The sequence below is a fragment of the Protopterus annectens genome, chromosome 2.part1 (assembly GCF_019279795.1).
Source record: "Protopterus annectens isolate FY-2018-M chromosome 2.part1, PAN1.0, whole genome shotgun sequence".
Taxonomy (NCBI): Eukaryota; Metazoa; Chordata; order Ceratodontiformes; family Protopteridae; genus Protopterus; species Protopterus annectens.
This window is the reverse complement of record NC_056729.1, coordinates 1,391,560,873-1,391,583,994: the sequence shown is the minus strand read 5'-3', so window position 1 is coordinate 1,391,583,994 and position 23,122 is coordinate 1,391,560,873. Positions and strand designations below refer to the sequence as shown.

Sequence of the window (23,122 nt, the reverse complement as noted above, 5' to 3'; positions counted from 1 at the left end):
TGTTGCAAAGGTCACACTCAAATTATGAAATGCACCGCAAAGTAGCGGATGGTCAACTCTAGAAAGGAAGCCAATGATAAGCAAGAAAATATAAGAACCGTTATTTATTTATGCTGTAAAATAAACTAGTAGCTTTTTGTCCTCAAAAAAACGGGTTTCATCAGAATAAACTCACTGCAGTGCAGTTCAGTATTTATACCATATTCCACCAACGACACCACAAAAATATTTATCACAGACCAATGAATTTAAAAGAAACTTGATATAAAAATGAATGCCAATTAATTATTTAAATAGGTTGAATTTCAGAAAATAAAACCATAACAATACTAAACATAGCTGACAGTAAAAACAGATATAAATTACATATTTTATATTAAAATTGATGGCTATTAATATTCTGAAGCATGTCTAATATCTAAATGTTTGTGTGTTCTAAATAAACACCATTATATAATATAGCAATAACCCACGCCTGGGTGTGGGTAATGCTGGATTTACCCACAGTTGGTGTGGTTTTGTCATGAGGGCGAAGCCCAAGTGGCCAAACAAAGACAACCATGGGTAAATCCAGCATTATCCACACCCAGAAGTGGGTTATTGCTATTATACAATGACATTATTTAAGAAAAAAAATAAGTACTTTTCTTAAATAATGGCATTGTATAATGCCTCCTTGCTGCCCTTCCGCAGCTGTCTGGTATTCTGCGGCAGTTCCGATGTACTGCACATGCGTATGCTTATGCAGTACATCAGAGGTGTGGGCAAAAGCAACGGAGAAAGCAAGATCTTTGTTGCTTTTTAGAAACTGTCTCGCTATGTTAAAGATTTGAGTTTAACATAGCGAGACAGCTTTAAAAAAGCAATGGAGAATCTCCATTGCTTTTTTTAAAGCTGTCTCGCTATGTTAAACCCATTTAACATAGCGAGACACCTTTAAAAAAAGCAATGGAGATAGGAAGATCTCCGTTACTTTTTTTAAAGCTGTCTTGCTATGTTAAACTTGTTTAACATAGCAAGGCAGTGTGTAAAAAGCAACGGAGATCTTGCATTCTCCGTTGCTGTAAAAAAAGAGTTATACTAATGGAAAAAGTCTGGGCGACCAGACCTTTTTCCATTACTATAACTCTGGTTTACAACGTGCATGCTGACCAATCAACGTGCACGTTTTGGAATATTAATGGGGGGGTCATTTTATAATATTGCATTTGCAAGCCTGTAATTTCAAAGCTTTCTGCTTCAATACAGGTGTTAAATAAACAGAGACATTTAACCTTGGTGGATGGGTTGCATCAAGTCTGAACTGCCATATTAACTCTTTTGCTTCAATTTTTTTTCCCAAGCACCTCCTCTAGGATTGTGCGGAATGTTTTTTAAAATAATAAAAGAAAAAGCTTTAAAACCCAAACATACCAATGAGTGTCTGTACAGAGCATTATTCATATTGCCTCTCAATATGTCATAGCTATGCTCATAAATATGCTTTTTTAGTTGTCATTCTGTTTTTCCCTAGATAAAATTCAGGGCAGATAGAGCATAATGCCAAATAGACTAAGCTTGTACTAGAACAATTTCCTGCTTGTGAGTGTACAATGGATTTTAAACTGTTGTGCCATCTAATACAACTGGTTTCCAAAATATATTTACATTGACTGCATGTACTGCACTTAGTACTACCTATTTGTAATTCATAGGATCATAGGAGGTTACTAGGCTAATGGCCCTGGGGCCCTTACAAGCCTAGCCAAGAGTTTATCCCTAAAAAAGAAACCTCTGTCAGCACCTGTCGCCCCAGTCAATGAGGGACAAATTTGTGGTTTCTCATCCACTCATCAAGGTCGTGCTTGAAGAGGGTCAGCGAGGTACTCTGACATGTATGGGAAGTCTGTTCCAGACACCGGGCAGCATCTGAGAGACAAACCTGTCTCTCCAGCAGGTTTTTGTTGATGTTGCATATTAGATTTAGGCTTTTTGAGTGGGTAATGTGCGAGGAGTTAGACTTATGGTTATGGAGCATCTCTAGTAGGGCAGGCCTTAGAGGCGAGACATAGCTCACCTCTGAGCAATCTGTATGATACCAAGTAGGGAACCTATCCACTTAATATTTACATATTGTTAAGAAATATTTAAGAGAATAACACTTACTTTGCTTTATATGTAATAGTATATTATTTAAAGCACATTTTGTTTACGTGTTTTTTTAGAAGTAGGATTTTAACCTGTGGTACCCATTATTGTTAGATGTGTAGGACTACCAAATAGTTGGATTTTACTGTACTTTGCTGTAGTAGTTTCAAATGCTGCAATCTGTATTTTTGAAGTTTTCCAAAATTCTTTTTGTATTTTTTTTTATTACCTTTATTCTTTTTATAGTGTTTTTTGTAATATTGTCTTCTTCTTACACTTTTCATTTCATTTAGTTTGAACTGCATAGAATTTAATTTGGACTGGTTTAAAGAGAAAAGTGTGTGTTGTTTGTATGAACCAATTATGATTAATCTAAGGTTAATTAAATGTAAACCTCCACAGTAATCAGTGTCTGAGAAAGTTCACTAAGTGGATAAAAGCACTTATATTTATGTTTTTAAAAGCTATTAACTTTAATAAAATCATTTTTATTTTATACTTTATACTTCTAGGGGTGTTTCAGAGCTCTGACAGCATAGTGTTATTTTTGGTTCGCAATTACATTACATTGATCATGAAACGGTGGGAAACCACTTTATAGCCAAGCCATGATAAAGGAAAAAATAGTATCCCAGGGATAAAAATTCAAAGGGGGATATTCCAGGGTGACTCTTTGTCTTGCCCTTAACCCATTATACTTACAGATTAGGACATGGTTAGAGTTTGGCTCAAGAAAACAGAAAAAGTGTAAAGACTTCTCATCTTCTTTTTTGTGGATGATTTAAAACTGTTTAGTTCATCATATAAAGAGCTGAAAGCACAACTTTAAGAGGTCAAAACCTTTTCAGATGATATAAGAACGTTATTTGGTCTTGATAAATGTGCAACAGCAACATTTAAAGCAGGAAAGTTGCAGCACCACGAAAATATAAGTCTAAGACAGAAATGTGAGCAGGAGGGAGTGTAAAATACTTAGGAATTGATAAAGGATCAACATTAAAACATGAATAAATGTGAACAAAAACATGAACAAATGCAAAAAAATCAGAAAGGAACATTTTAGAAGACTAAAATTACTACTGAAAACATCCCTGACATCTAGGAACAAAGTCCAAGTTATAAACCGATTTACTCTTCCTGTTCTAACTTATAATTTTGAGGTGATTAACTGGCCTCAAAACATTTTGGATCAGCTGGATGTGAAAACAAGAAAAATGCTTCACACTTATAAAAATAATGTATAAAAATCAGTGTATACCAGGATTATACATTCCTCATTCTGAAGGATGTATGGGCCTGCTCAAAACTGTTTACATGTACAGATAAGCAGTCATTGGGCTGCATGCATATCTGCTGACTTCACCAGATCCAAACATACTGAAAGTTTTAAAACACAAGGAGAGGAAGTCTAAGATGACTTCCCTGGTTAGTTTAACAGAAGCATATTGGTGTCAAGTGAGGATGGAAATCATACCAGTAGACAAAAATCAGGCAGCAACTGAATGTGCCAAAAAAAATAAAAGAAAAAATATAAGAAGAAGGATCAGATGGGAAGGCAAGAAATGTGGAAAAGTTATAAATATAGTTTCAAGTACAGAAAGCTCCTGGAACAACCTCATGTCATTTAGGACCTGATACAGGAATGATTAAGGATAGATGAATTTAAACCAAAAAATGAAAGGTTAATATTGGCGGCCCAGGATATTGGACTACATACATGTAGGTTTACAAAGTCAATTGAACATGTGGGAGAAACAGACAGTCACATATCTTGTTGCTGGGTATGATACACTAATGGCAGAGGGCCTGTACACTGAAAGGCATAATAATGTGGCAAGACTGTTACACTGGGGATTGTGCAAACACTACATTATTGAAGTAGCACAGAAGCATTGGAAATATCAGCCATGAAGCATTATAGAGAATGATGAAGTTTTTGTCACATAGGATCACCCTTTACCAACAGTTCAAAGCAGGTGTGAGAAATCCTGCTATAGTAGTCCATGAAAAGAAGACAAAAGTATTATTGATCATTGAAATTTCTACACCTAGTGATTAGTGACTTATGTACAGAGATACACAAAGTCATAAAATAATAGGATTTGCAGGTAGAAATGAGGGCAATATGGAAGAAGGATACCCAGACATTTCCAATACTAGAAGGAGCAATGGGTCTCATAAAAAGTAATCTACAGTCATATTTAGATATGCTACTGATACGTGTAACTCTGTATGAATTGCAGAAGGAGTCATTTCTGGGCACATTGTAGGTGCTGCAAAGAGCACTTTTGAGTAACATCAAAAATTGAAACAATACACATTTCATGAACTTTAACCATAAATGAATTTAGGAATGGGGTCCATTCCCATCATGGTATTAAAAACCCAAATGACTTGGAGAAATTAAACCATAGAAAAAAGTTTTAAAGATGGGATTGTGTTTTTTTTTCTTATTTTTAATTCTCACCCCACCTATGACATCTGGCATTACAAGTTCACAGATAACGGGGCCTGCAATGCCTTCCCCTCTAGGTGTGCACATTACTACAGTAATGCAAAGATGCTACCTCTGAATCATGTCTTGGTAGAGCCAAGCACACATAACCCATCTGCTGCATGCCATGCATCTTTTCCTGCTGTAGGTATTAGCATTGCAAGACTGACTTCCAGTAACGTAGAGGAAAAAATAAGTCAGATGTATTCAGAGCTGAATAAAATAAATGAAACACTGATGGAGTATATTAACTCAAATAACAAAAAGCTGGATAAAATGGAAGAGGCTTTAAACTGATATGCAGATGAGGTGTTAAAACTGTAAAAATCAGAGGTTGAAATGAAGAGCAGTTTCAAAAAATAGAATTAGATGACAGAGCACCCAGGGAAAACCTGGGATTTTCTGCTGTATCAGAGAAGTTGGAAGGAACAGAGTTATTAATTTTATGAAAGCACAAATAAGCAACTGGACTGGGACTCGACAGCAAGAGTTGTTAATTGAAAGGGCACATTGTGTGTATGCTCCAAACCTGGCCATGAGAAAGCAACCTAGACCTGTAATGGTAAAGATGCATTCCTACAAGCAGAAGGAGTTGATTCTGACAAAACTGTGGCAGAAAGGCAAAGTACTAAAAGAGGAAGACAGTAGAGTGTTTGTGGAATAGTGATTACTCACTGTACACCAGGCAGAATAGGAGTAGATTTATTCCACTAATCAGGGAATGTCACAAAGCAGGTGTGAGAGTCAAACTGCTGTATCCAGCTATTTTTAGAATATTATTTCCTGGAGGGACAAACTAATTGTTTGATGCAGAACATTCTAAGGAGGAAATACAAAAGTTTTTTGAACAAAAAGTGAGCTGTGAAACATTTTCCCAGGATGCAGTGAAAAACAGGATAAACCAGTAATGACAAAACTGCCCATTTTAGATCATTTCAACCACAGAAGGCCACTCAGACTTCTGTCATTACAGTCCACCAATAATCAGTCAATAAACACAATCTCTGAAGTAAATGTAATTTGAATAATTCCTCATTAAAGAGATCTGTAGCTCATAGGAGGTTGCTGGCAAACAACTTTACATTTCTGTGTTTCATGTACAAATTCAGTGCCCGCTACCCTTGAAGAATAAACTGCCCATGTTATATTTAAAAAAAATGGTAATCTAATAATATTGCATTAGGGAATGCCTGTCAAACTGGCAACAGGTTCATAATTACTAGACATCTAAAGGAGGAAACACTCAGGAGTGCAGCACCCCATTAACCTTAAAGGAGGCACTTCAGTATCAGCACTCCATTTACATGGTGTGGGAATAGAACCCACAGCCTTCTGCACCAAAGCCAAGTATGCCACTTGTGTTGCTAAAACTGCTTTTAAAATTTATAGCACAAACACTGATGATGGCCATTTACTAAACAAAACAGCTACACATTGAAAACAAACTTTATGAGCAATAGTAAACTTCTCTTCCACTGAAACTCAATATTCCTTGAAAACGCAGAGAAACTCAGCATTCTTTGAAAATGTACTTGATCTCAACATTGTTTGAAAATGCACAATAATGGAACATTCTTTGAAAATGTGCTGAAGCTCAGCAGTTCTTGAAATTCACTCACTGATAATAGTTTGGCAGTTGGTGTACAGGATTCAGGCTCTAGGATCCTGTACTCAAGGTACAGGATTTGACCCTGAATAAGTTAACTGGGCCATTTCACAAACACACACACACACACACACACACACACACACACACACACACACACACACACACACACACACACACACACAGACTACCTGTTAAATGTTTGTCCATAACAGCAACAGAAATGCTCATCTAAATCTGGAATGGCAACAGATCTCTATAATAATCCCTGCTCATGTCTTAAAAATTTGCTCGCCACTCCAAAGTTTTAATGTGTGTGTATCATACTAAAGATGTACACACAGACACTATTAAGAAAGAGGAAATGTACTGCATGCAGTGTGCGTTCTTAAAGAAAAAAATGTAAGTTTTGTAGCAGATCCCCCTCTGCTAATGGGCCCCCCAAGCCAGTGGGCCCTAGGTGACTGTCTAGGCCAATTAGTGTTGCATCAGACCTTGATGGCAATGTGTACGCAATTAGTGACTCCTAAAGCTTTGAGGAAACAGGCAATGTTGTAGCACATCTGCATAGCAGTGATTCTCATCTATGCAGTCCCTCACAACCATGTATGTTCCTCCACATGCTATAGCATGTTCTGGAACTGGTGCATAGCTCTCAGCATTTTAGCACAAAATCATCTGGGCAAAGCCAAAATTAATGGGAGGACAAAGCCCCAAAAATAGGGACAATTTTAAATATTACTCTTATAAACTTAGAAAGTTGCTAGAATACAAGGTCTTGTGTTACCATGCATTTTCTGAAAGATATGAAGCCTGAAACTCAAATGCCTGTCATTATTTAGTGAATTCAATCCTAAGTGATTTGCCACAAAAATCTAGAAAATAATAAATTTTATGAGGAGCAGAAAAAAATATGAGCCAAAATCTGGACATTCTGGGAAAATATGGACAGCTGAGATGTATGAACTGGTGTAGGATGTATTAGGTTGATGCCAACAAAGTTCCTAGTAAGTCCCCTGTAGGCTGTTAGAAAGGTTCCTGTAGCTATGGTGGTTAAAACTACACATATTTCAACATAAACTGGGATGGATAGTTCATGCATCCCCCCCCCCCCGACACAATTTAGCAAGTATATCTGTTCATACAGAAGCTGGCCACAATCGGTTAGTTGCCAAATGGTGATATGTTAGATGCTGGTGGTACATTCTGCATTTGTGAGTAGGATCATTACATGCTATGTATGGGACACTGGCTTTGAAAGTGGCCATTAATATGAGCTGCTATTGTATTCATCCTGACATTCAGCGAAGGTGATTGCCCTGGCACTGCAAGGCCTGCTTTATATGTTTCTGAATCACTCTGTCATCTTTGATGACATGAGTTCCATACTCACTGCCCTTTATTTGCATCTGGAGTCTCATTTCCATATCATCTTGCAGCCATTTATATACTCTGCATACTGCACTTTTCCCCTGTAACACAACCACACTGGTTATATCTCTGAATCTCTATCTCCTTGTTCATCACAACTCTACGTTCTTTTTTGCACAGTGCACTGTGCTATCTGTGAATATTGGTCTGTATCTTTATACATTAGTGTGTATGTTGTTAAAAAATGTTGCAGTGACATAATCTGGATCTTTATATTCATAGGCTGTGGTAGTCAAAAGTCTGTTAAAACTGAGTGCTGTCCATAAAATGTAGTAACGCAAGAGTGATTCTTTAGGGACAAAGGTAAAGTGAAAATAAAACACAATCATAATATATATAATACTTTATTTTGCTGCTGTTTATTAATATTAGACAAGGTAAGGTGAGCTAGGGACCATATTTTAAATTGTGTTCATATATTTTCTTTTTTAGACACAATGTCCTCTTTACTTGGTTAACGTTTCCAGCATACCTGCAGGGGATATTGTTGCTGCAGCTAAGATGCAAGGTAAGCCTGTAAGCTTCAGAATTTACTTTTACTTAACACTTTTTTTTCTTTAGCAAGCATTAATGAAAGTTAGTTTCAAGAGAACTATATTACTGGCAAGGCTAATAGTTTGTTATTATTAAAAGTCTGACTTTCACTTTCCATGAGCTGAAATTCTGTTAATTTTACTAGTGATTGTTAGATTGGATTTCTAGTCATTACACTTTTAATTTTTGTGTGTTTCAAATATATTTTATTAAAGTTATGAATATATTTAACAACATAGAAATCACATTTTAAATACAAGGCACCGAGTTAAGTAAACTGGGAGCACAGGTCGTAAATGTAAGAGCAAATACAAGCTCATCTGAATGAATAATCTTTTTAAAATCCCAGCTTGTTTTACTTGCATTTAACTGGTCCAAGTTCTACAACTTTGTCGGCCATGTGGTTTTAGTGTAAGTGAATTATTTCTCTGTCATGTGTAAAGCTATAAGCTGCTGGTGAGCTTCATCCTGTAGTGTGGGTTTGAATCCCTCAGTCTTCATTTGCCTACTGGGTTACTCAGCAAGTTAGTTAACTGGACAGTGCCCCCAAGTTCATCCCTGAAAAGAGGCATTAGTACTTGTGTTTATGTGGTTAATAAATAAGTGTCTGTTTGCAAACCATCATTATATCATTTACTTACAAGTATTTTCGGAATGCAGATCAAGATGGTGACAGAAAAATGTAGAAAGAAATGTTTAGAATATGTACAGATTACATAGCTTAAACAGATCATTAATATAGGTAAGGTAAAAAAATAGAAAAAGTAAATAAAATGAAACATAGTTGTCTATCAAGTTAAAAATGGAGTCTTGGGAGCCTTCCTAGCAAATAGGCATCTTGTATTTCTAAACATAAAGCTTCCATTTGGTATAGTTCAGGTTTAACCACCCACGTCTGGTGCTGAAACCCACTCTATTCCACCTAATGTCTACCATTCAAATTTTAGTATTTAGTATACATGATTTTAATGTAACAGTGTGATCTGATGTCCTTTTCATTCTCCCTTACAAATGGGTCCTGGATCCAATCCTCGGATCTGACTCAGCTGCATTTCCTAGACTTTAGATCCAACTGGTAGATTATTTAACACTGAGCTTTACAGTGTTCAAACTATTGCCAGCCATACTGCTTACCTGATTGTTTTTTCTTTTCTTGCACACTTATTCCTCTGGCTCAACCCACTCCATTTGCTCTTCACTTTGCTCAGGCTCACTCCACTCCTTTACCCTACCCCCATTCCCACCCACCTCTAGATCAATTACATTTATACTTACAAAAGCCCTACCCTTCTCTGCCCAATCTGATCTCACTTCCCATTCCCCTAACCTAACCTCTTCCACCTGCCAACCTACTCCTCTTATTTCACTAACAGACCATTCCCCTTACTATATCTTGCCTCCCTCCATATTCTCCCCTCCTATACAACACTTAGCAGTGTTCAATGTCTCTCTTCCCCACCTTCCCACTTCACCTTACACTCTCTCTCTTACTACTTATACTAATAAAGCTAATATTTATTCACACTCCTCATCTATACCCCAAGGCCTCACCAGCCACTGACATACATTCCTCCACACTAAACTCCTATTCTGACATATCCTGTAGCCTTTTTCATCCCAACCCACTCCTTCTCTCAAAACTTAAGATTTTCCCTTATAAACATTCCACCCTTAACCCACTACCAATCAAAAATCAGCCTACTGCTTCAAGGAAACAATTGGGTGGCCTAATGGTTAAGGTGTTTGCCTTACAAACACAAGGTGTAGGGTTTTAGTCTCATAAGGGATAATTGGCTAGGCTTAAAATGGCTTGCAAGGGCAGTTAGCTTAGTACTAATCTATGAACCTATGATCCTTTAATATCCTCGCTCCCTAAACTCATTCTCTCACTCTGCAGAGATATTCACCCTGACCCTGGACCCAGTCCTTCTACCCCCAGTCATACCTTTTCCTACAGATCATTGAACTTTACCACTACCAACCTGCAAAGCATCAGGAACAAAATTCCTGAATTCCATGCTTGGATATCCCTAACCAAGCCAGATTTACTTGTCACTACCACAACCTGTCTAAAACCATATATTAAGGACTCTGAATTCCTGCCTAAGAGCAGAGAGACCCTGCAAAAAAGGATGAGGCGTTGCCCTCCTCTTCCCACATAGCCTTTCTATTATTCCCTACTCATCTCTTACTCCACAATTTGCTAACGCTGAAATACCAATCGCCTTTCTAAAACTTAATGATTGCAAAAGCATATGTATAACAACATTATACCTACCCCCAGGCAACAATATTCCCCTTATTGAGGAAATCCTAGCCTGGACCTCTACAAAAATTAACAATGAAACAATTATACTAGGTGATGTAAATATAAACTGGCTTAATCAATCAAATTTCTCCTTACCGTCTAATATCAACCTCTACAATTTCACCCAAATAATCACAAATATAACTAGACCAGCTAAAATCAATAATGGTGACTCAGTCATAGACTGGATCCTAGTTTCTGACCTAACAAATTCTCCGAAACAGGCATCCTTCCCTGCAATATCAGTGACTCCCAGCCTGCCTGCACCATATGAAAAACCTCCCTATTACCCAACCAACATCACTGCATACTGATCAGAACCCTAACTCATTTTAACCCAACTACTTTCAACGACCACCTAAGGTCTGTCTATTGGGATGTATTGAAGACCCTTCCACTAGACAAGGCAGTTGAATTTTTCAATTCAACCTTCCTAAAAGTTCTAAACTGCCATGCTCCTCTCCACCGCAAAAGAGTAAAACTCAAACACATCATCTGGCTTTCTAAAGGCACCAGACAGGTCAGGATCATTAGGGACAAAACTTGGAAAAATGGCACAGAACTAAAAACCCTTCTGACCTCCAATGGTGCAAGCGACTTAACAACCAACTAAAGCGTCTAGTCATTAATGACAAAAAAAATCATTGTATTGAACTGCAGCATAACTTCCAAAAAAAAAACCGAGACGATTCTGGAGCTCTGTTTCCACCCTATTAAACCCTGGCACAAAAAAGCAACCCCTGTCCACGTCCTGATAAAGCACCAATAGAAATCACCTCAGCCTTCAACTCATACTTCATAGAAACCATAGCAAAACATACTGCCTCCTTCCCACCCTCATCTCCTCATACTTACCACTCAGCTGATCACAACCATCCTGCTAACCCTCCCTCTACTACATTTTCTCTCTCCCCTATCCCTACTTCTACTATACCCAAACTTTGCTTAAACTAAAATCAGGTAGTTGCACCTCCTGACAACCTACCCTCAGAATACCTTAAAATGTCAGCTAGGGCTATCTCCTACCTCATTAGCATACTCTTAAACAGATCAATACAGAAATCCTACATACCCACCATCTGGAAAAAAAGTATATATTCTCCCCCTACATAAAGGTGACAATTGCACAGATACCTCCAATTTCCATCCTATTGCTATACTGTCCCCATCTCAACAATTCTTGAAAAATGCATACACACCCAGCTCCAGCAATATATACTGAATAACAATCTTCTATCTCCCTGTCAACATGGCTTTCGCCCTGCCCACAGTACTACCACTGCTCTATTATTATTCATGAATATAGTTAACTAAGCTTGTAATGAAGGAAAACTTGTTTCCTCCCTCTTCCTTGACCTACCTAAGGCTTTCGATACCATCTCCCACTCCCTTCTTCTCTCTAAGCTTTCCACTCTGGGTATGTCTCCAACAACCCTACTCTGGTTTTCTAACTACCTGTCCAAAAGAGAATAATCCATTAGATGGCTAGACTTCTTCTCACCATTTCTATATACTCCCACAGGGGTCCCTCAAGGGTCCATAATAGGATCACTACTCTTTAGTATTTTTATTAACGACTTCCACTCTTGTGTTATCAACAACTCTGTTATTCAATATGCAGATGACTCAACAATAATTTGTACCGCCAATACCATACCCGAACTAGTCACACGCACACAGCAAGCATTCTTTTCCATTGAAAACTGAATGACTAACAATCACCATGCACTCAATCCCAACAAAACTAAACTTCTTCTTTTCACACCTAAGAAAACCACCATAATAAGTAAACCAGACTTTAAAATTTGCTCACTAAACAAAACTGCCATAGAAGTTGTCTCATATAGAAAATTGCTAGGCATTACCATAGATTAAAGCTTAACCTTTGACCAACACATTCACAACAACATCAGCAAAAAACACCAAAAACTTGGAACCCTCTACAGACACAAATACTTCCTTAACCCCTTTACCAAACAAACTCTCACCTGTACCTTCCTACTACCATCCCTATTGTATGGTGTCACTCTTCTCACTAACATTCAAACCTCCCTAAAAGCCAGAATGGAAACCTGCTACAATAAAATCGCCAGATTTGCAACAAATGCCACTTTTTCCTCCCACCACTGTTTCTCACTTCACACACTCAAATGGCTTGAACTACTACAATATCTTATCTAACAACAACTCACTATAGCTCACAAAATAATCTATAAACCTCTTGAATGTCCAGCCCTTTCCTCCACTCTAACTCGATACCACCCAAACAGACCCCTTTAGATCAGAAAATGAGACCTTACTGCTCATCCAAAAACCCACTCTCCCTGCTGGTCAAACACTCTACTCATTCTGCATTGCCAAACTTTGAAACTCACTCCCATCAGCACTCAGATCCACTAATGATGCTAACTCCTTCAAAAACGCCCTTCACCTATCTACCCATTGGCAATGCTCCTGCTCCATACCTCATATAACCTGACCCTTCCCACACTGTCATTTCTCGCATACATCCCTATCCATTTTTACATCTGTAACATGTAACTCCATCTGTTTATTTTTCCTTCTTTTTCTTCTTTATCCACTGCTCATGTCTTTGTTAGACATCTCTGTTTACTGCACACGGCCAGTTGCATTGTATATAGTTATTGTTCACTTCTTCTCAATTGATGTTTATGTAATGTTATGATCCACTTCTAACTGTTAAACTTCATCTCATTTGTAACTATTTTTAGTTTTGTTGTAGCTAATTGTTGCTTTGTTAATCCAATTTGTAATTAACTGAATGCTGTACTTGTATGTCTATTGAGCTTTTCTCCACAGGCCCCCATGAAAACGAGCTCTTTCCGGCCCAGTGGACACTCCTGGTAAACAAATGTAAATAAATAAATAATAAAATAATAAATAACTTGAGCTCCTCCCTCTATCCATAATGCTTTAGTCCATCCCCACTGCCTCAGATCTCATTTGCCACCATTGTGGTTAGACATAGGAGTCAAGAAAAAGTCACTGGAAGAGTCCTGTTACGTATCCAAAGGATTTTAATAAAATAGTATAGTAAAAACCACACAAATATCAAACAAGTTAGCGCTTTCGGGTGTTAACCCTTCATCAGACAATGAACAAATGTTACAAAGCACTATTTAAACAAAATACAACCAATCAAAAGTTAATAAAAGACCCGCCTATTTCTTAAGGTGGGCTTAATAGGTACTACATCATTTAAACCTGGGTTCCTGTGTGCAGTGAACTCTATGATCTTCCTAGATTCAACTAACTCAGTATATTGTTTAATGTCCCCTCCCCTCTTGTTCAGTCTCACATTTACTATGGCCCTGAAGCCAAAGCAATGAGTAGGATTATCCTTAACATGTCTAAAGAGAGCATTGTGCATGTCATTGTTCCTAATACTGGATAAATGTTGTAGAATTCTTATTTTAAACATATTGTTAGTCTTACCCACATAAAAACATGGGCAAGACTTACAATTGGCCAAATATACTATATCTTTGGTTCTACAAGTAGCCCTAGCTTTTAGTGTGAATACTTTATTAGTAATGGGATGAACAAAGGTAGTATCCTGAAGGATGAAAGGACAGGCCTTACAAGAGCCACATGGCTTACTACCTATTTGAAAAATAGGGGTGACATGATCAGTAACCTGTTCCCCACATAAAATATCTTTTAAAACACTTATTTTTCTAAAACCAAACAAAGGGGAAGGACCAACAATGGTGTTAATCTTTTCATCACTGGTAAGAATATTCCAGTTTTTCTTTATTATCCCACTAATGTCTTTAGTACTGCTACTATATGTGAGCATAACCTTAGATCTAACATCATGAACTGTTGTCTTAAGAGATGAGTTAAATCTACTATCTGATCGATGCAGCCAAGGCTTATATTTATGCCCCCTTTTTCCTTTATTTTTCTCTAAAATACCTTTAACAAAGGCTTCATTATAACCCCGGTCAATAAATAAACCTTGCATATTGTCTAGTTCCCCATCAAAACAAGTATCATCCGTGCATAACCTAGATATCCTAGCCAGTTGTCCATGCACTATATTTGAAAAAGTGTAACGCGGATGCATGCTGTCGAAAGTCAAAAATGTATTTTTCCAACATTCCTTCTTATGCAGTGTTGTTGAGAAACCTAGAGTAGTTTGTGTTATTGAAACATCCAAAAAATCTATTTTGGTATAAGATGTTTCCTTCGTGAACCTAAAAAATTCAGTGGTGGAATGTAGAAATGTAATGAAAAGTTCTAATGTAGTACTGTCCCCTTTCCACAAAATAAAAACATCATCAACGAAACGCTTATAAAGTCCTATAAATGGTTTCCATACATTGTTGTTAAGAATATATAGGCTCTCCCAATAAGAAAGCACTAAATTAGCATAAGAATTAGCACAGGGTGTGCCCATGGCTACACCCTGTGCCTGCCTATACATATGTTTGTGAATGCAAATTGTGAGACCAAGCACATAGTATATTTGGCTATGTGTTCATTATGCAATTCATATTATGTTGGTAAAACGAATCGCATGTTAAAACAACGTATTCATGAACATATATACCAAATACGTATTAAATCTGAAGTAAATGCATTATCCAAACATGTAATGGAAACTAGTGCCGAACATACATTTACATTTTCAGTTTTACAAGTATTAGAACCGTCCAGTAGGGGGGGTGACATTAGAAATCAAACAGAGTCAGTAGAAACTCAGTGGATAATTAAATTGAGTGCACACATCCCCCCAGGGTTAAATGACAGAGTGCCCTTAAAACCCATACTTAAAAATAGAAGACATAGAATATAATTCAGGTTCCCAGTGCATACACATATATATAAGTACATTTATTCTTCTTTTTTATATGTTTTATAATAAAACATGATTTTATGGTTTTAATTTATTGTAAGTAATGTTGATGTATCAGCTATTAAGTTATGTATTTCACATATTTTATTCTAGAGCGTTTGAGCAAAAGTAAAGGCTGCATTGTAACTTGCTCTTAATGATTTAATGAATTAAGTAAATTATTGGCAGCTTCAATTAATGTAGTAGTATTTAAAGGAAGTGATGCAAAAGGATGTTAAAGGTTTGAAAAAGCTTATTGCGAAAGCGCTTACCATGGATCTAATAAACCATAATTTTTAATATATTTGAATGTTTTCTTTCATCAACTGGCAGTACTGTGCATCAAGGGATTTGTCTATTGGAGTTTGGTATTGATGGTCTGAACAGACGTGAATTTTTATGCCTTTAAGTGATTTGTAACTTAATGAACAACTACAAGCATTCTATGGTCTGAATAGACTGGAACTTTTAGTGCTGAACTAACTTAAACTGCAATATACTGAGTTAGTTGAATCTAGGAAGATCATAGAGTTCACTACACACAGGAACACAGGTTTAAATGATGTAGTACCTATTAAGCCCACCTTAAGAAATAGGCGGGTCTTTTATTAACTTTTGATTGGTTGTATTTTGTTTAAATAGTGCTTTGTAACATTTGTTCATTGTCTGATGAAGGGTTAACACCCGAAAGTGCTAACTTGTTTGATATTTGTGTGGTTTTTACTATACTATTTTATTAAAATCCTTTGGATACGTAACAGGACTCTTCCAGTGACTTTTTCTTGACTTTTGTGGATTCTACTGTGTCCACTGGTTGAGACATCAGCATCAAGCATTTGTGTTTGTGGTTAGACATAGATGTGATGTCCCCAGTCTGGGCCAGTAATCAAGGAGCCTCTGTCCTTACCACTGACACTGGAGAGGGACATTCACTTGGAATATAAATGGATACACTCAGTCTTTTCAGATGCAGACCTCTCTGCATCAAGCACAGTTTCCCTTTAGAACACACAGGGAACACACTCAGCCTGGGGTCTGGGTTTCTCTATATATGTCTCTCCCCAGGTTCGCAATAAGGCTGTCCACTGGCACAGCTGTGTTCAACATTCTCTCTGTGAAACCAGTGCTTCCTGTCTCTGCTCCTTGTAGCTGAGACACACACACTTTGATATTTAATTTTCACACACACACACACACACACACACACACACACACACACACACACACACACACACACACACACACACACAGACACACACACACACACCTGGAAAAGGCTGGCACAGATTACCTTCTCAGCCAACTTTGTCCAGACTATAAAGTAGATTCACTGCCAGCAGTCCATTACTATAAGGCTCTTAAAAGGGTATCCAGTTATGCCAAGTGAAGTTAATATTAATACAAATAGTAATGTTGACAAAACAGCCAGGCTTCAGGAGTGGCCAGAGCTGTCAACAAATAAATATATGCAAATACTCTCAAAACAAATATTTTTCTAAAGGACCAGACACAATGAAAAGTTTAATTATATTTAATAATAAATGATAAAAGAACAATAAAATACTAGATATCTATTTACAGTAAACACCAGAGTTCCATCACAGGAAATATTAAAAATAACACAGATGGAAAGTTTTACACAGATACAGAGAAACAGCATTTAGCTAATCTCACTCTCTCTTCCTGATTGACTGAAAGAATTACTGTTCCCTCGTTAAGTTACTTACTACCACAAGGCAAGATGATGTGGGTAAGGGTCATACCTCCGAACCATGCCTAATTACTCAGTTTTTACAGAATTTTGGGGTTCAAATGAAGGGGTGCCATGATTCCCGAGTGGCACCCCTTCTTTTCTGATTTTTTCTTTGTTTTTTTAATTTCCACGGTGTCAGAGCTGACGTCATCCCATGCTACCAGCCCGTCGGAATTGAGCTCAATCATTTCTGGCTGGCTGCTCAAATGTAAGCGGGAAGCAATAAACGGTTGCTGTTATGGTGGATTTTAGTTTGCGAGTGAGTGGGAATGATGCTGGGTACTGCAGTGGAATGAAGACAGGAACGGCAGCAACATGAAGTAAGGGTGTGAGTATTCTTTATTTCACTACCTCTCACAGTTTTGCATACAATGCAGTGAATGAAACAACTGTTTGAGCATTACCAGCTTTTGGTGAATGTAGGAACAATGCATTGACATCAGATCTGTTTCTCATGGAGCATTAATTATTCTCATGCTTAGACCTAAACCTTTGTAGGAGAGTCAAGGGACTTCCTAGTTGTATCATTTTTTCACTTGGCAGCCAGCAGGTGGATTTTAGGTGTGTAACTGTGCAATGTTCAGACAAATGTTTTCATGGTTAGTTTTAATCTGTTATAGTCTGTGTCATTGGCAGCCTGTTACTAAATATTTATTTTACTATTGATTTCTTGGTTTACTACTGGCCCAATCATCTTGCTGTTTAAGAGATTGGTAACTTAGAGTTAGGTGTACAGGCATGCATGAATGTGCAGTATGTACATTATATTTTCAGTAGTCAGAGTTAATGTTTTTACAACATGATTCAGTGATAGCTTGTAACTGCTGTTTTCTTTTCTCTTCTTTTTGTCCAACCTGCTTATTTGTTTTTTTAATTTGCATTTCAATTTACTAATCTCATTCTGGGACTGTACTTAAATGCTATTTCCCAAGCATATCACAGACTCTTGAAAATATTAGGCATATCTTTCTATCAGTGAGACAAATGATTAAATGGAATGATAAGCAGGCCAAAGGGATTACTATCTGCAATACGTATATTTAATACTATATTCTATGGAGGGACCTTCAGCTTCTAAATTTACATTATTTCATAAATGTATATTATTGCTTTTGTTTTGTTTTGAAAATCAATGTTTTACTTCTAGTGGTGAGCAGCACTTTTCTTAATATGTTTTTTAACATGTCATTCTTCGTTCATTGTTGTATTCTACATTATTTCATATTAGTTTAACCTGCTCACATCATGGTAAGTTCCATGTATGTCCTCATCAGTATTTTTAATTTACTATTTTTGTTTGTGTTTCTATTTCACAAGCTGCCATTTCATTTTAATGTTCCCCACTGTTCTACTTCTCCTATTTCCACATTGAGTTACAAACAATTTAGATAATTGTTTTGAACATCATTTTAAAGTGACTTGCTTGTAGCACTGTAACATATGCCAGATGTACAATTTTAGAATGGAATTTAAAAGTCCAACCAATATGCATGTCATGCTATTAAAACTTGAATTTAACCTGCCTTTGAAAACTGACTGTTAACAATATGTAACCTATAATACTGTATTTTGAAAGCTAATCATATAAATACAATGGCCCCATTAGTTTTCTTAGATTTGCATTTGGTAAACTTCATTCTTCTTGAGCAACTGAACATCTGCTTAACAGAGAAACAATTTTGCCTGATATAACTCATGGGCCAAACCTAACTCCAACCATGAGGATAAACATTTCATCATCCTTTAATCTGGGAAGCCCCTCTTTGACTCTGCTGTAACAGCATATTTAATAACCCATCTAGCTTATTAATGGATTTCACAAATCCTCCCTGTAATTAAATTATTTCATGACTTAACAGGCAGTTTATCAAATTTCAATTTGTGTTCCTGTATGGGAAGAAAATGTGTTAAGGATTTTAGGTACCCCCCCCCCCCAACAAAAAAATCTTTAACAGAAAAACTAACACAGTCAGCAGCTCAACATCTATTGGTGAATATATTTTAGTCATTTGGAAATTGAATTTGAAATCATTGTACCTGCGAGTAGTCAACATGTAGAACAATTTGACAGTGATTACTTTTTTGTCTGGTACAATTGTTAGTATTGTTTAACAAGTGTGTTGTATTATACAGGGAATATAATTTTAATAAAGTCAGGAAGGTGTATCAAAGAAAAGAACACATGTATGTTTCTTGTTTTGTGTGCAAGGGGCCAATGATTTGAAAACAGCCCAAAGGTAATCTTTATCCACCACTTAACCAGATGCATTTTCTTTTGATGTGGTTTGGGTTTCAATGCTGTTTCAGTGAATGTGAGTTTCAAGGGCAGAGAAATGTTAATGCCAAGCCTATTTTCATTGTGAGACAGTATATCTTTATTTATCAGATGTCTATTAGTGTTTCTGCATTGTTGTGCTGTAAAATGTAAAAAATAAAATCCAAATCATTGAAGAAGTAAAGCAGTATGCATACATTAGTGTTTATGGTAAATGGGGCATAATAGCCAGGTAATGGGACATTGGAATGGCTGCAGGAGGACTCTGGTGCCATATTTTGGTTGTTCTTCAGTTTGTGTTTGAAAGTTGGTATCCCACAATTCCATTGGAGTGGGGTTACCTAATTATGTATACAAATTAGATGTTAATCAGCATACAGATTTGTACCTATTTTTCATGCACCTTGTCCAGATTTGTGATGTTTCCAGGTTGAGAGGTATGGTAAGGGTTTCCAAAAAGAGACTGCTCCTGAGACTTTAATATTAAAACATTATTTCTGTACAGAATGACATCACATACATCTGGTCATCTGACTTCTTGTTCCCACACTGTTACCAACACTAGAAGCTGCTAGGGGTTTAGCACCTATGTACTACCATATATATCTGGAGCTTTTCTATGATCTTTTCAGCATCTGGAAGCCATAAAACAATAAAGCCATTCCATTCTTCCTATAGGAGCTACAAACTATTCTGTAGCACAGACACTGCATCTCTGGCTCCCTTCAAAACTGTGGGATAACATCTTTATGGCTTAACGCAGTAATTTAATTTCAAGAATATTTTTTTCAAAATCAGGTGGATTAACCTCTTCTCTTCCAGTATATGTTGTTGCAGTGTATACATTTAAACAGTTACAATAATGCATGTACATTTCTTTTCTGTCCAGCATGAAACACTGTTTATACTTAACACAAGCAACTTTACAAATACATTTTTAAACACAAGTATCTGTAGAAATCAGTTTGCAATACAAATTATATATAATTCTTTGCAAAATTCCAGCTAGCTGTGCTGGCATATGTTACACATCCACTGTCCTACTTCACTTGGAATAGCTGGCAGTACCTCCTATCATCACAGTAGGTTTCAGTCTCTTGAGCATAGTAAATAGTTTCTCTAGCAATAGTTACTAGTTAAATTGACATTATTCTTCTTAAAACTCATTAGTCTCCTTCTGTTCTATATTCTCTGTCTTACTGTTCGCTGATGTTAGGATTTCCTTGTTTTTACATATTCTTGTTTCTCTACTCACCTTTCAGTAGATTTTGTGCCATTGTTGGTACTATTTTCCTTATCTTTACATGTATTTTCTTTAGGATACCATAGCTGGTATTGCATTTCCTTTTTTTTTACTTTCTAGCTACTATTTGAAAAAAAAATAGTTGTTCTTTTTATTGTTCTCTTTCCTGGCTATCTTCCTACAACCATGTCAGAGAAACTGATTGACTTTAAAAAATACACTTTATGTGGGCATAAGATCCTAAACTCTGATGCCCACAAGAAGTGTATGTATTGTCTAGGACCATCTCAACATGGCCTGTTTCTTTCATGCTATTTTTAATCCTAGAGTGTTATCGACCAGTTGCAACAAACTAATTCTTAAGGCATTACTTCCTGCTTCTTCTTCTGAGTTCAAACCCCCCTCCAAAGCACCCAAAACTGTTTCTTTGGGTACCAGAAAGAGGTCTCTTACAAAGTCCCCAGCAGTTTCATCAAAGCTATTAGACAAAATTACAAAAAATTTGATTCTGACCTCCTTGGATCCAAAACTTCCTGGGCCTTCCTCGGAAAAAGCCTTGTTTGGATATGAAAGGATAAGCTCCTATTACCATATCTCCCTTACCATCTGCTTCTTCCTCAAATCCTAAGTCCTTGTATCCAAGAACCAGTTCAGCTCATGAAAGCCATACACTAGAGTAAACAGTGAAACCAGTTTCCCCTTTCTCTACCCACTCCGTTTTTCCAGACTCCGAAGATACACTCTCAACCCCCTTCCATGCCATCATCTAGGTCATCCAGAAGTCTGTCAGAAGCAGATGTGGATAGGATGATGTATAAATTCCACAGAGCCTAGATCCAGATGGGGGTTCTTCCAGCTCCGAACCATACTGATTCTGTGAGTGTACCTACTAAGTCCCTTGTTTCTCCCTTTCCGATCCAACCCGTTGTTTTCGAGTCCCAGGATCTGAGCTCACAAAGAGTTTTGGCTTCAGATTTGAGGATAGTTCCTTCTTCCACCCCAACAATTTCCCTGACTGGCTATGCACCGATACCCTTGGATCAGAGCAGGTCTTGAAGCTGAGATGTTAGTGCCAAGTCCAAGGGGTTGGGTTCCACTCTGTTTTTGTCAGATCCATCCCTTCCTCTCAGAGCCTCAGCACTGAGCAGTTCAGATCTTATTCTCCCCTTGGAGCTTGGATTTGAGGGTGGCCCTGACCTGCCTTCTTTGGAAGTTTTGTCTCCAAGGAAGGGGTGGAGGGATTTCCCCTAGTCCCTCAGCATTCAAGGTGGTAGAAAGGACTTTCTCTGTTATAGAGAACTTTCATCTTGTTTATTGGATCCTTTACTTCAGTGGCTCTGAGTCCATCAGGTCTATTCCTCAGGGACAGGCAGTTTCAGTTAGTATCCTTGCAGTCCCATAAAATTAACTTCCCCTGTCTTCCAGTACCACCCCTGAATATCCCACAGAGGACGTGTAAGAGGAGACACATAGACTCCCCCATGGAGTCTCTCGTGGAAGACCGCCTGATGACATCTTTGGAGATAGTCTAGAAATCTTTAAGCAGAAAGGTGGCTGGTTATCCCAAACTCCTTCTGAAGAATCAGTATTCTTGCATGCTTTTGGTGCTGGGCCATCTACATGCCAGTTGACCCCCCCCCCCCCCAGCAGATGAATGCATCAATCTGGTGTCCTGCTGGGCATGGAAGGTGCTGGATGCTGTCGAGCCCACACCCAAGCACCTGAACAAAGTTTTAGCTCCCCCTTTAGACCACCTGGAGCAAAGGAGTCCTGGTTGATGCTGTGGTGGTGGCGGCAGCCACTAAGAAAAAGCTAGCAGAGCAGAGCTCTTCTGTCCACCTGCCGAACAGGTAGTCCAGAGCATTGGACTATAATATATATAATAAGCATAATATATAGAGATTACCATATTCCCTTTTCTCTTCTTCCTCCATGTCAGAGGAAGAAACTTCCCAATGTTCCACCCAATCAGAGTAAAGAAGCAGCACACGAGATACAAAAGCTACTAGAAAAAAAGAGTAATCCAGATGGTCCCACCTGACCAGACAGGATTCGGAACTTGCTCACACTTCTTTTTAGTGCCAAAGAAGACAGGGGACCTTAGAACAACTTTGGATCTAAGTGGTTTGAATCAGTTTGTGAATGGTCATGGTTCAGTCCATGCTGCCTCTCCTGCACAAGAATGAATGGATGTGTCGTATAAACCTTCAGGACACATATTATCATATAAAAATAGTTAGATGATCCAGAAGGCATCTTCACTTTTGGATGGGAGCCAGTCATTACTAATTCAGAGCTCTGCCCTTTGGACTCACCACAGCCCCCAGGGTGCTTACCAAATGCATGGCAGTAGTGGCAGCTCACTTAAGGCTCAAAGGATTCCAGGTGTTTCCATAGGTAGATGATTGGCTCCTCACTGCCCCCTCCAGGCATCATCTTCAATAGGCTAGGGAGTATTTGCTCCAGATTTGCAAAACCTTGGGCATTTCA

The 23,122-nt window shown here is 37.7% G+C and overlaps 1 protein-coding gene across 3 annotated transcripts in view; it reads left to right on the top strand.

Annotated features, from left to right (window-relative positions):
• Positions 1-23,122, top strand: part of DPYSL5 (dihydropyrimidinase like 5) — a 1,161,038-nt gene that overhangs the window by 646,221 nt on the left and 491,695 nt on the right. For all 3 annotated transcript variants that reach the window (XM_044062869.1, XM_044062871.1, XM_044062870.1), the window contains exon 7: positions 8,091-8,166. In XM_044062869.1, the coding sequence (XP_043918804.1) occupies positions 8,091-8,166 (76 nt within the window). The remainder of the gene's footprint in view (positions 1-8,090; positions 8,167-23,122) is intronic.